General features: G+C 47.4%; 1 protein-coding gene across 3 annotated transcripts in view; it reads left to right on the top strand.

The window, feature by feature from the left end:
• The window catches only part of megf10 (multiple EGF-like-domains 10), a 128628-nt gene that overhangs the window by 63610 nt on the left and 51873 nt on the right, over positions 1-13145 (top strand). For all 3 annotated transcript variants that reach the window (XM_052050064.1, XM_052050065.1, XM_052050066.1), the window contains exons 8-9: positions 713-849; positions 2498-2710. In XM_052050064.1, coding sequence (XP_051906024.1) covers positions 713-849; positions 2498-2710 — 350 coding nt within the window. The remainder of the gene's footprint in view (positions 1-712; positions 850-2497; positions 2711-13145) is intronic.

Genomic DNA, 13145 nt, shown 5'->3' on the forward strand with positions numbered 1-13145 from the left:
AAGACAATGGAAGAGATCACGTGGAAAACATGAACATTTGTTTTTTATAGCCTGGCCACGTAAACATTCACAGGTTTGTCGCTAATAACTAGCCGGCAGCCACCTGGTTAACGTAGCAATCAATCGTGTCATCTTTTGATCAGTCACATTTGCAAGTAGTGATGATGCTAACGCAATATGTCGGATCATAACTTCAGTATTATTATTATGATTACATGATAAAACACATTTCTTACTCCTGATTGGTACATTTCTTAGTAGTTCATTAGTTGTACAGTAGAATAGCACTGTTTGAAATGAATGTCCCCAAAAAAAATCTGTTAATAAAATGTTTAATTACCCCTGAATTATCTTTGAAATATCTTTGTTGTCAGTACCAGTGCTTTAAATCTGGTGATATAAAAGCAAGCGAACAGCATGTACTTTACTCAACTGGTCTGTGACGCAAAGAAGGTTGAGAATCACTGTTTTACGTTACAAGCGCTATGGAAATAAATGTGTGATTGGTGAGCGAGAGGGAGAGAGAGAGAGAGAGGGGGGATAAACAAGCGCTTTCACAACAGCTGCAGCTGTAACAAAGCACTTTACAGCACATTTAACATAAAAGAACAAAAAGTCAACAGAATAGAAATTATAATATAATAGAATAATGTAAAACAAATAACCATGCATTTCTTTATTTATGATGTGGATGTATTGTTGTATTTCATAGGGCACCGTATGTGGACAGCCATGTCCAGAGGGAAGATTTGGCCCAAACTGTTCCCAAGAATGCCAATGTCACAACAATGCCTTATGTATTTCATCCACTGGACAGTGTCTCTGCAGCCCCGGATATACGGGAGAACGGTAAGAGACATTCCAGGAGCAGACAAAAAAAGGAAGTGAAGTACTTTGGGCTATGATTTGTAATTGTGTTTAAAAATTAAAGGAATATAATTCTGTTCGATCCACCTAACACAAACAGTAAAATATTGGACATGAAATTGACTGTTCATTTTTGATTCTGACCTTTTCATTTTGGGTGTCAGTCTTCTGGGTGCTTGTCATAGTCATTTGTATGGTCTGTTGTTATTGACACTAGAATATAGTTAAGTGAGCAAACTGCACAACTTGTGAAAAATGGAGCAAAGTTGCGTTACAATAATACCCCTCCTATCCATCCACATTGTCTGGACAATCACCGAAACAAAACAAAACTAACCATCCTCGTTAGTGTTTTCTTGGACAAATCATAGCTGAGAACCCACTATGACTTTAAATCCATATAATTACCAATATCAGAGGGCGTGCACCATATACTTAAGCAAGCCAGTGATGAGACAAGAATAGCCCGTCCATGTGCCCATTAAGAATAAATAAGGGTTTGAGTGAAGCCAAACGTCATGGTATAACGCGGCTTGGAAATGGGCAGCGCATGCCGCACCCTAACCTTCTGGAATCCATTAACCAACGAGTGAGGGCCCCTCAGAAAAACGGAAAAAATAAGAAAGCGGAATTAATTGGAGGACTTGTTTGCATGTTTTGTCGGCGACGTGTTACGTTTGAGGAAGCTGCCAATAGGATTTCGTGTAAAGATCTCATACGTGTGTGCACATGCGCGTCATTTGTTTCTAAATTCATTTCGACATGCTTGAATCGAAATTCATTTCGACACGCTTGAAGACACCGGCACGGTGTGCGAGTGGTTAATTTGTTAGCCTCTCAGTACAGAGGTCATGGGTTTGATTCCGGGCCTCGGTCTTCCTGTGTGGAGTTTGCATGTTCTCCCCGTGCCTGCATGGCTTTTGACCAACATCATATGCGCGCGCACGCACGCACACACACCCACACACACACACACACAAAAATGCCGTTTTAATGATGATGAGACACCACCACGAAATACAGCTTTTATACCCCGCACCAAGTTCAGACATTTTTATTGTTCAAATGGTTTTAAATTGTAAATTTGTGGGTGTTTTGTGACTGAAACTTCGGTGGAGTGGGCTCACAGTTTAGCTCCATCATAGCAGGACGATGACAGCTCAATTTTTTCTTGGAAAATGTTATTTATGATAAATCAGTCCTTCATTAAGTACAGTATGTTCCAAACAGCATCGCCATTTCCTCCTTTGCTCTGCCATGGCAACCCCCCCCCCCCCCTCATCCCCGTAGAGTTTCCCGACTCTACAATTACACCTGTTTCCTCCCAGCAACATCCGTAGGCTTCACAGAGGCACTTTGAGCGACAAGAAAATTGTGACAATTCATTCACTTGTTGCGCTGAGGGCTCAAATCAACAGCCACGTCACTCCGTCTGGCTGCCGTCGTATGTCGGAGTGCCTGCGTGTGGAAGTGTCTGTCTGTCTTTTGTGAATAAAAAAAAAAAGTGAATCCATTACTTCCATAATCGTCCAGCGCTAATAAATATGCCGTTAAAGTTTGACTGTCATCATACATACAACGGAAGTTTGCCTCTTTTGAAATGTGTGACTTTGTGCCTTTCTGTGGACAGGTGCCAGGATGAATGTCCAGTTGGTACTTATGGTGCTAGCTGTACGAAAAGATGTCGCTGTAAAAACAGTAGCAGATGCTACCATAACTATGGAAACTGCTTGTGTGAGCCAGGCTTCACAGGCCAGATGTGTGATGTCCGACTGTGTCCCAAAGGAAACTATGGCCTATTGTGTGACAGGAAGTGTCCATGCTATTCCCAGAATATGCAGAGGTACAGTATTGAGCACTTCACATATCTTGCTGTCCAAATGTTCTACTGTGGAACATATTCAGTGAGGTCAAATCCGTTGTGGGACACAAATCCATTTTCAACACTGCTTATGCTGAGGAGGGTTGCAGGGGGTTGCTGAAGCCTGTTCTAGCTGATTGCGAGCGGAAGGCAAACGACACCCTGAACTGGTTGCACGGCACTCGTAGAGACAAACAACCATTCACACCCACATCCACGCCGTCACTGAATGGGAACCGATCCCACGCTGCCCGCACACAAGTCAGGCGAGTGTACCGCGACACCATCAGTTACTGCGGGACACAAATCCGCTTTTGAAATGATTACCTCCATTGGAAGTAAAATAAATCGTTCCAGAGTCAACCTTTATGATTCATTCGGACTTTCGGGGCAGTCAAGTCAAAATTATTCTTTACAGTATGTTCTATGCACCCACAAAAGTCTACACACAGTATTGTGATTGTATTGCTTTTGTGAAACATGAATTAAGCAGGAAAACCCAACTATGAGGGTTATTCAATGTGTAAGGTGAATTTTTCTTTATAAGGACTTCTAATCCAGATAGAAGCTTACTTTAGAAAAATAAAATAAACCTAGTCGCCCAGCACTGTCACACACTTTTCCATATGTGCACAAGGTTCCATATTTCGTCAGCCTAAGAATCTTTAGCCGGATTTCTCAGCCACTCAGGACACTTTTCACTTCATCGTCACTTTCAAACTTCGTGCCAACTACTGTGAACTGCTGAGGCAGGTCGAGAAAGATAAAGAACAAATGCAGGGGTCATCAGTCAGGAGGAGTCATCTTGCATCATGACAACGCAATGCTTCACACAGCAGCCCAAATGGTGCAGACCATTAAGGAGCTGGGTTGGGAACTGTTCCATCATCCCCTTTACAGCCCAGAACTTGCCCCTTCAGACTTTCACCTGATTGGCTCCTTGAAAACATTTACGAGAGGCACGAAGTTTTAAAGTGATGATGAAGTCACAAGCGTTGTGAGCGACTGGCTGAGACATCAGTCCAAAGATTTTTCCGCAGAGAGAATATGGAAGCTTATGTGACAGTGCTGGGAGACTACGTTAGAAAAAATAAAAAAAAAACAAGCTTCTACAGTGATAATTTTTCAGTTTAACCCCAGCGAGTCCCAGGGACTCGCTGATCAGAAAAGTATGAGTCCCATTATGCATTGAGAGAGTCCCAAATTTCGAATTCTGAAATGGTCTACTTATTCAATTGCATATGATAATAACACAAACAACAACAATATACATTGATAATCGGTTTTATTTCTTATAAACAAATGCTGCAAAAAAATTAATTCAGGCATACAAGATTTGCCCCCTCCGTGAGCCGTCACCTTACCGTGGTGGAGGGGTTTGCGTGTCCCAATGATCCTAGGAGCTAAGTTGTCTGGGGCTTTATGCCCCGCAGGGTCACCCATGGCAAACAGGTTCTAGGTGAGGGGCCAGACAAAGCATGGCTCATAGACCCTTATGATGACTACTATATATGGACCAAGGTTTCCCTTGCCCGGACGCGGGTCACCGGGGCCCCACTCTGGAGCCAGGCCTGGAGGTGGGGCTCGTTGGCAAGCGCCTGGTGGCCGGGCCTACGCCCATGGGGCCCGGCCGGGCACAGCCCGAAGAGGCAACGTGGGTCCCCTTTCCCATGGGCTCACCACCCATGAGAGGGGCCAAAGGGGTCGGGTGCTATGTGAGCTGGGCGGCAGCCAAAGACGGGGACCCTGGCGGTCCGATCCTCGGCTGCAGAAACTAGTTCTTGGGACATGGAATGTCACCTCTCTGGCAGGGAAGGAGCCCGAGCTGGTGTGTGAGGCAGAGAATTTCCGACTGGATATAGTCGGACTTGCCTCCACACACAGCTTGGGTTCTGGTACCAGTTCTCTCGATAGGGATTGGACTCTCTTCCACTCTGGAGTTGCTCACGGTGAGAGGCGCAGAGCAGGTGTGGGCATACTCATTGCCCCCCGGCTCAGTGCCCTTACATTGGGGTTCACACCGGTAGACGAGAGGGTTGCCTCCCTCCGCCTTCGGGTGGGTGGACGGGTCCTGACTGTTGTTTGTGCATATGCACCAAACAGCAGCTCAGCATACCCACCCTTTTTGGAGTCCTTGGAGGGTGTGCTGGAGAGTACTCCTGCTGGGGACTCCCTTGTTCTGCTGGGGGACTTCAATGCTCACGTGGGCAATGACAGTGAGACTTGGAGGGGCGTGATTGGGAGGAACGGCCCCCCCGATCAGAACTCGAGTGGTGTTTTGTTATTGGACTTCTGTGCTCGCCACGGATTGTCCATAACGAACACCTTGTTCAAACATAAGGGTGTCCATATGTGCACTTGGCACCAGGACACCCTAGGCCGCAGTTCGATGATCGACTTTGTAGTTGTATCATCGGATTTGCGGCCGCATGTTCTGGACACTCGGGTGAAGAGAGGGGCGGAGCTGTCAACTGATCACCACCTGGTGGTGAGTAGGCTCCGATGGTGGGGGAAGATGCCAGTCCGTCCTGGCAGACCCAAACGTATCGTGAGGGTTTGTTGGGAGCGTCTGGCGGAATCCCCTGTCAGAAGGAGTTTCAACTCCCACCTTCGACAGAGCTTTTCCCATGTTCCGGGGGAGGCGGGGGACATTGAGCCCGAGTGGACCATGTTCCGTGCCTCTATTGTTGAGGCGGCCAATCTGAGTTGTGGCCGTAAGGTGGTTGGTGCCTGTCGTGGCGGCAACCCCCGTACTCGCTGGTGGACACCAGCAGTAAGGGATGCCGTCAAGCTGAAAAAGGAGTCCTATCGAGCCTTTATGGCCTGTGGGACCCCAGAGGCAGCTGACGGGTATCGACTGGCCAAGCGGACCGCGGCTTCGGTGGTCGCCGAGGCAAAAACCCGAACGTGGGAAGAGTTCGGTGAGGCCATGGAAGCCGACTTCCGGACGGCTTCGAGGAAATTCTGGTCCACCATCCGACGTCTCAGGAGGGGGAAGCAGTGCACCACTAACACTGTGTACAGTGGGGATGGGGCGCTGCTGACTTCGACTCGGGACGTTGTGAACCGGTGGGCAGGGTACTGTGGTATATGGTGTTTGTTGCTTCGCTGGTCTTCAAAAAACACTCGGTGATCGGTGGCTGTTTCCCGACGAATGAGCACTTCAGGGACCACGGCTGATTGGGAAAAGATTTTATTCTACCGATGTCAGAGTGGAATCGATCCGGGCTCCTGTGAGTCTCCGATTTTTATCAGGCCGCCCCGAAGAAACACATTCATGAGATTATATAGAGACAATATGATAATGAGATGCGGGGAGGTACGCCTCTCATGCAAATCCCGAAACAAGGAAAGTAACATGTCATCTGACCCGGTGTGGCCGGAGGAGACCAAAGGTTATGAGGACCAGCTGTTCAAAAACATGACCCCTGGAGGGGGTCCCAGAAGTGGTGTGGCCGGAGGAGACCAAAGGTTATGAGGAAAGAAGAAGCAGTAAATACCTCTCCCTGCGGGCACCCGGCAGCCTTCAAAGATTCACACTAGGTGGTGGAGACAGGAAAACCCTCGGGGGCTGAGAGAGGGAATTCCAAATTACACTTCATTCCCCCCTTCCGGGACAAAGTAATAGTCCCGGAAACGGTCTAACAAAAGATAACATCGGTAAAGGTCCAAACATCTTTCCCCAATCAAATTTTATATATGCTCACGTCTACAATTTGGCCTAAAATCTTCAGCCTAAATCACGCTCAAGGCATGCTACTTAAGGTTATTTTAACTAGGAAAGCTCAAACTCTTTAGTTAGCCAATTGCTCCCTGACAACAATCTGAGGCCTCTCAGGAACCACAAGCATAGAAAATTGAAGTCCGCATAATTCAAACGACGATACCACCCCCCTTAGGTAATACCCTTACAACGGTGACAAATTGTGAAGTAATGAATTTGGTGTGGCCCGTTAGAAGCCCCAAAAAGCTGCCGGCCCCTCCTCAAGAAAAAACCTCGCCAGTCTAATGACAAGGAAAAAGAGGAAGGCCCTTTCTACCATCCCCAGTGGTTCCCTTCACCTGGTGTCACCCAGGTGTAAGGAGCCCTGGCACATTACAATCCACAAAACAGTATGAGCTCACCAAACAGTGAAATTGTACCGTTACATGATCAGCCGGCCAGCAGGTAACAAATTGAGGTAAAAATACTGGAATAAACAATGAGGTATATAGTAATGAGATATCAAAACATGCTATCAAAACAAGCCCCCGAAATGACGCCCCCCTTCTTCATGTGTAAGTGCGTGCCGAGGCAGAGTCCATTCCCCGAATCTTCAGCGATGGAACGTGCTGGGTATCACTGCCCAAGGCCTGCTGTCCATACAAAGTCCTCATGTCCAGGTCACTGTCCATAGAGTCCCTTGCACGGCCCCGGTCAGCATCCAGAGGTTCTGGAATGAATAAGAACTCCTGCCAGTATCGCGTGATGACAATGGCACTCAACGCAAAACACATGCAACTTTTAACACAATAACGATGGTAAACTGGTCGCGGGCCGGACAACGACATATGGTGGATCACATTCCAGTAGGATCATGCAACACATCACACAAACAGGAAAATAAAAACCCAAGGAAGTGGCGCTACGCAGATGTTCCCACTCCTTCATCCCCTAACTTTGGATTTTCATTTTCGTGTACAGCTCTATTTTTTTTTTCTTTTTCCTGATATCAATTCTCCTCTCACATGCACTCCCCTTATCATTTTATTATGTTTAATCCGAGTACCTGTCAGTCACTTTCATTTCACCAGAGTAAATCGGCTCAGTCTTACGGTCGATCGGGAGCAGCGGCATCTGGGTCTGGTCCCTTGGCACTACCACGCCTATCCACCGTAATATCATGGCCTTTGCGCCAGTCATTATCCCAATGCAAAAACAAAGCATCACACATAGTGATATTCCGAGCGCCCCCAACACCTGCGCCACTATCGTCCCTATAGTTCCCAGTCTATCCTGTATCCAGCTGGTTGCTGACCAACCAGCTCCCTCAGACGGCCCAAAAGAATCTCGAATGACTTTAAGCGCGTCGATGATACTGGTAATGTTGTCGGTGTTATCAGGGATCAAAGTGTAGCAGGCGTCATCTGTCAAGTTTAGGGCTATGCACAACCCCCCTTGCCTCGCCAAGATATAATCCAAAGCCATGTCATGTTTAAGCAGGGTCAACCGATGGCTCTTCTGGGTAAGTGATAACTGTCGGAAGCCCTTGATCGTCTCATTCGCAAATCCCTGGAGGGTATACGTAATATTATCAATGTGATCGGCCAAAAATGTCACTCCATACCAGGGAAAGATCCCAAGGTCCCATTTTTCTCCCAAGCTAATTCTCCAATGGTACGCCTTGATCGAATGCACCATCAGTTGATACCACATGTTTCTTCCTGCTCATTCATCAACCCCCGGTAATGTCAAAGCATCGAACCCATAAGCCTTCCAAACAGCTTCCCGTCTTGCCATAGCATGCAAATTGGTTCGCACCTCCGCTGGGGACCAGTCCGAGTCCGCAAACGCTTCGTGGACAGGTCCTGGAACGTCAGGCGTCAGCCTTACCGCCTCCGCCGTTGCCTTGCGCGTCCCCGACGCGGCCAGCTGCGTTTCAATGTTGTCGCCACTCGTTGTCATGGATACACTGTCAATTTTGATTGTGTCTGCCTTCTCCGTCTTAACATACTCAGTGACTGGGCTGTCTGGTTGTTCGTCATCAATTTCTTTTTTCTCCGTCAATGTCACGAAAGTAACACTGTCCACCGTAGTTTGGTCGCCCATGCGTTCTGCTTTTCCCACTCCCATTTTGAAACAGGTACACGTATAGTTTCCGAAATCACTCATGCCAATTTTTGTCAGAAACAGAGCGCAATCTCCTAACACCTCAAATCGCCTATATGTATTTAGTAACAGTACATTGTCCCCATATGTTCGCTGGGCCAGGGCAAGGGTGTTACCGGTGTTGTCTTCCCATTTGGCTGTGTGTCTGCACAGGGACCTTCCTGCCCTTGCGCAACTACATGGCAGTATGACAGCACTTCCCAACACTCCCTCAACATTGCTTGATGTAACGCTGCGACCGGACTCTGTGGCGGACTGGGCGTCCGTCACTGGGTCCTGTTGGGTGACCGTGTCCCTTGTGGACACCATCTCCGGTGGTAGTTGGCTCGGTGTCGCTGTGTTGGGGAGAGCCACCTATATCTGGGGAGGGCGCGTTGTCGAGATTGACATTGTCGAACTGTTGGCTTCCTTGATCGTCGGCTGTGCCGCCCCCGATGTCCTCAGGAACAGATACAGCAGACACGTTATCCACCACAGTTCGACCTTGCCCGTCTTCCTCCCGATCTGGGCCCCTGGGCGGCTCTTGTTCTGGCCGTTGTTCGGAGTTCTCGCAGCCGCGACTCCCCCTTTGGGGTTCTCCATCCTTGGGCACCTTGACGCAGTGTGTCAGATGGTACCAGGTTGGCGACCCTTTCACTTGCACCGCTGTTCCGGTACAGCGGACAACTTCAAATGGCCCCTGCCGTCTTTCGTTGTACCACTTGCGGCGGAACACTTTCACATACACCTTGTCTCCTGGCTGAACCGTGTCTTTAGTATTTGCTTCGAGTCTCTCTTGTGTTTCTTCTTGTTTCTGCCTGTCAACAACATAGGTGGAGATATTCCTATGTATCTTGGTTAAATGTTTGACATAGGCTTTCATTTCGTCCTCCAAAATTGACAGGCTTGGGCCTTTCCCACTGGTGCGCAAACACGGCGAAGGCATGCGTCTACCGGTTACCAATTCATGTGGGGTCAAATGCAAATCGCGCAGTTCACTCGACCGGCAAACCATCAGTGCCAGTGGTAAGGCAGCTATCCAATTCAAGCCAGTATGTTGACAAATTTTGGAAATTCGATTTTTTATGACGCCGTTCATTTTTTCACAAATGCCTTGGCTTTGTGGATGATACACTGCTCCGAGCCGCTGTTTAATTCCCAATTTTTGCATTATGATTTTGACCGTTTTATCCACAAACTCTCTCCCGTTATCCGAAGAAATCCTATCCGGCAGACCCCATCTGCTGATAACTTCGCGGCACAGAAACTTGGCCACAGACTGAGCATCTTTCCGTTTAGTTGGACAGGCCTCCGGCCATCTTGAAAACCGGTCTACGACCACCAACATATATCTTTTCCCTTCGACAGGTTGTATCATGTCGACAAAATCCACCACTAGTTCTCTCATGGGGCCATTAGGAGTCGGGATATAACCCGTGGGGGTGGCTACCCCTCTTCTCACATTGTTTTTCAAACAGATTGCACATTTTCCAATTACCTGGTCGATTTGTTCGAGCAAATATGTCGCCCAAAACCCGTATTCTGCGGTTATTTTTCTCTTTACCTCCCCCCTTGACACATGGGCCAACCCATGTGCCTCTTGGATTAATAGTCCCAGCAAATCCGGCGGCGCCACTACCAGCCCTTCGTGATTTCTCCACAGTCCAGTAGGGTCTTGACTCGCCCCCCTTTGCTCCCAAAGGTGTTTATCCATCGGGTTAACGGCTGCCTGCATTAAGATTACATCTCTGAGTGTGACCCTGTCTTCGAGATCGACCTCATGCGTAACCAACAAAACTTTCCCTTTCTGGCTGCCTTTCGTGACAGCCCTGGCTGCTTCGTCCGCCACTCTATTTCCCTGCGTGACTCTGGATGCATCGGACTTGTGGGCAGCACAATTTGCAATGGCTATTTCTCTAGGTTTCATCATGGCCACCAGCAGCTTCATTATCTGCGCATGATGCTGGATGGGGGAACCGTCAGTCTTCTTGAACTTCTTGAGCTTCTGTTAACCCCACCAGTTCAGCAAGTTGGGCCGAGGCCGGTTGTGGCACCACTTCGGCTTTGATCGTTACAAACTCAGGTCATCACCATCTGAGTTTTTGATATAAGCCTCTGATACGTTGGTTCGAGCTTACCTTGAATTGCAGATGAAAAAACCCATGCCTCCCGATCTGGAGTCTTCAATTTAGTTGCCGACAGGACTGGGCGTCCATCAATTTCATGCCGATACAAACCAGTCTCATCCCTGGCCACCCGGTTAGTTCTTCTCCTCCGGGATACCCTCTCTTGGTCTGAAATAAGGTTGTTAGTTTGGAAAACATACAACTTCCCATTTTTGATTCCACTTCCATCACTAAAGATCAAGTCGTCTTCCGCAGTCTCTTTAGTCATCTAGTCTGCTTTGTCATTTCCTGCTTTTATGTGGGAAAAATCCTTCTAATATGTGTCCTGCAATTAATAACTACTTCTTTTGGTTTTAGCAGAGCCTCTCTAAGTTTTCGTTTCTTTGTTTTTTCTTCACTATGTTGAATCGATGTTCCTGTGGCAGTCTTTTAAAAATTTTTATCGTAACCATTTGCCTCATGCTGCCGCATATCTGATGCATGCTGACTGTTTTTGTTCAATTGGGTCCAATTGCATGCCGACGTATGTCAAAATTCATCAAAATTAGTCTTTTACTTCCTTGTTGTTCACGTTCCCCTCTCTTTTCTGAAAAAGAACTACAGAAACGGAACCTTCTTTTTCAGAAACATCTAAGTAAATCAGCTAGACCAGGCTGCACAAAAGAAACCGGCATCGCTGTACCTTCTGATGTGTTCAGTCTCCCCAAAAATATAAAGGCAGTGAGCATTGTAATTTTCACATGCGATAGTTTGAAACCGCAAAAAGCCAAACGTCAAAGGAGCCACCACGTGGCGTCCAAACAACAAATCTTAGATGATGCATTACTATACTGAATAAGCACAACGCCATCCGTATGTCGGAAAGAGTAGATTAGGTGTTTAAGCACTTGAATAAAAATTCCAAAAGACAAAATCGAATACGTGGGGCAACCGAGTGTGGTAAAATTTAACTCCCAGGTGAGAGAATGAGAAAATTCCCTATACGATTCTGAAAGTGGTATATGGAAAAACCTTAGCTAAATTGATTACAAAAAAGGTGTACGACTGAGAATTTTTGGATATTTGAGTAGACGGCAAAAAGTATGAGCGGCGCGGCCATGTCAGGCCTAGATACCAGTCAATGAGATGAGATCCTCTGACAGGTCCACTCTGGCTGCCACACCCTTCAGGACCTACAATAATTGAGGAGGAGGGAACATTAAATAAATTGCCTTGTGTTTCACCCAACCAGGCCATGCGATAAATTTCAATCTCTAGTTTGTCAAAAGCATTGTGCAGTGGGAAGGACCGATCAGCGGATGGTAAGGTCATATGGAGGAAGTCTAAGGAGACCAAAGCCGATACTGTTGGAAGACAGAGTTCAGTGGTGGGTCATCGGCTGACTTTAGCAACAGTCAGCCTTGCATCAGCAGGCATTGGGAGCAAGTGTGGTCCAGCATGTTCAAGTTCATGACAGTCTTTCAGTGAGGCCAGCAGTGATCCCTATTGTTGGGGATTCAGGTACCCATGGAGCAGATGGGTATTGTCCATGAGGGGGTGCCGTATCCTGTCATTGTTGTTGGTTTTGCGGAGGAGGAGTCAGAGCTTGTTGATCATAGCCTGATTGATGAACAGGTGGGTGCCGGCGGCGCGGGCATTTCCTTGTCCTATGATTCACATCACCACAAATGAAACAGCCAGCTTGGCTCCCGTGACTTCCTCGTCCACGCCCACCTTCCCGTCTCAGACCTCCCCCCAGCCATGCGTCTCGGCCCTGCCTTGTCGGCAGGCCGTAATGTTGAGGTGTGGCTTGGAGCTGCGGTGTGGGTGTGATCAGCCGCGGTGGAGCCTGTTGAGAGACACTGATTGACATTTGATTAGATCTCCCAAGTTTCTCTTTTTTGCATGCATTACTGGAGGCTCTCTTAGCCTCTTGTACTTGTGAATTCAAAAAGTCGTTTTGTAGCTTGGATGTTTTCTCAGTCTCTTCCTCGGCTCTCATTCGAGATTGTTGCACATAATACAGGAAATGAGTTCGCCAATTCACGTCATCTGAAGTGGGGAGAGTGGGAGAGTTAGTCATCATTTTCTGCACATCAGACGGACAACCCCCCAGCACTGCTTGCCTGAACAAAGCCTGATTCAATGGATGACTATGGGGGTCCTGTCCTGTGACAGTCACCCAAGCCCCCATACAATTAACCAAATAAGTCATTGGGTGTACCTCAGATAGCAATTCAAACGCCAATTGTTGTGAAGGACCAAATGTTGTTGGATAAATGGAACTCAGCGCGTCTGATTTTCTATCATTCAACCTAGTCAATTTGCAAGAGGCTATTCCCTCTAATAGGTCCATAATCTCTTTGGGTAAATACTTACTCTTAAGCCAGTCAATTGCTCACAACTGTATGTCATAGTCAATTTTGGCAAATCCAGCAATATTTGCCTCGTCAATTCAGTCTCC

The sequence above is a fragment of the Hippocampus zosterae genome, chromosome 18 (assembly GCF_025434085.1).
Source record: "Hippocampus zosterae strain Florida chromosome 18, ASM2543408v3, whole genome shotgun sequence".
In the NCBI taxonomy this organism is placed as follows: domain Eukaryota; kingdom Metazoa; phylum Chordata; class Actinopteri; order Syngnathiformes; family Syngnathidae; genus Hippocampus; species Hippocampus zosterae.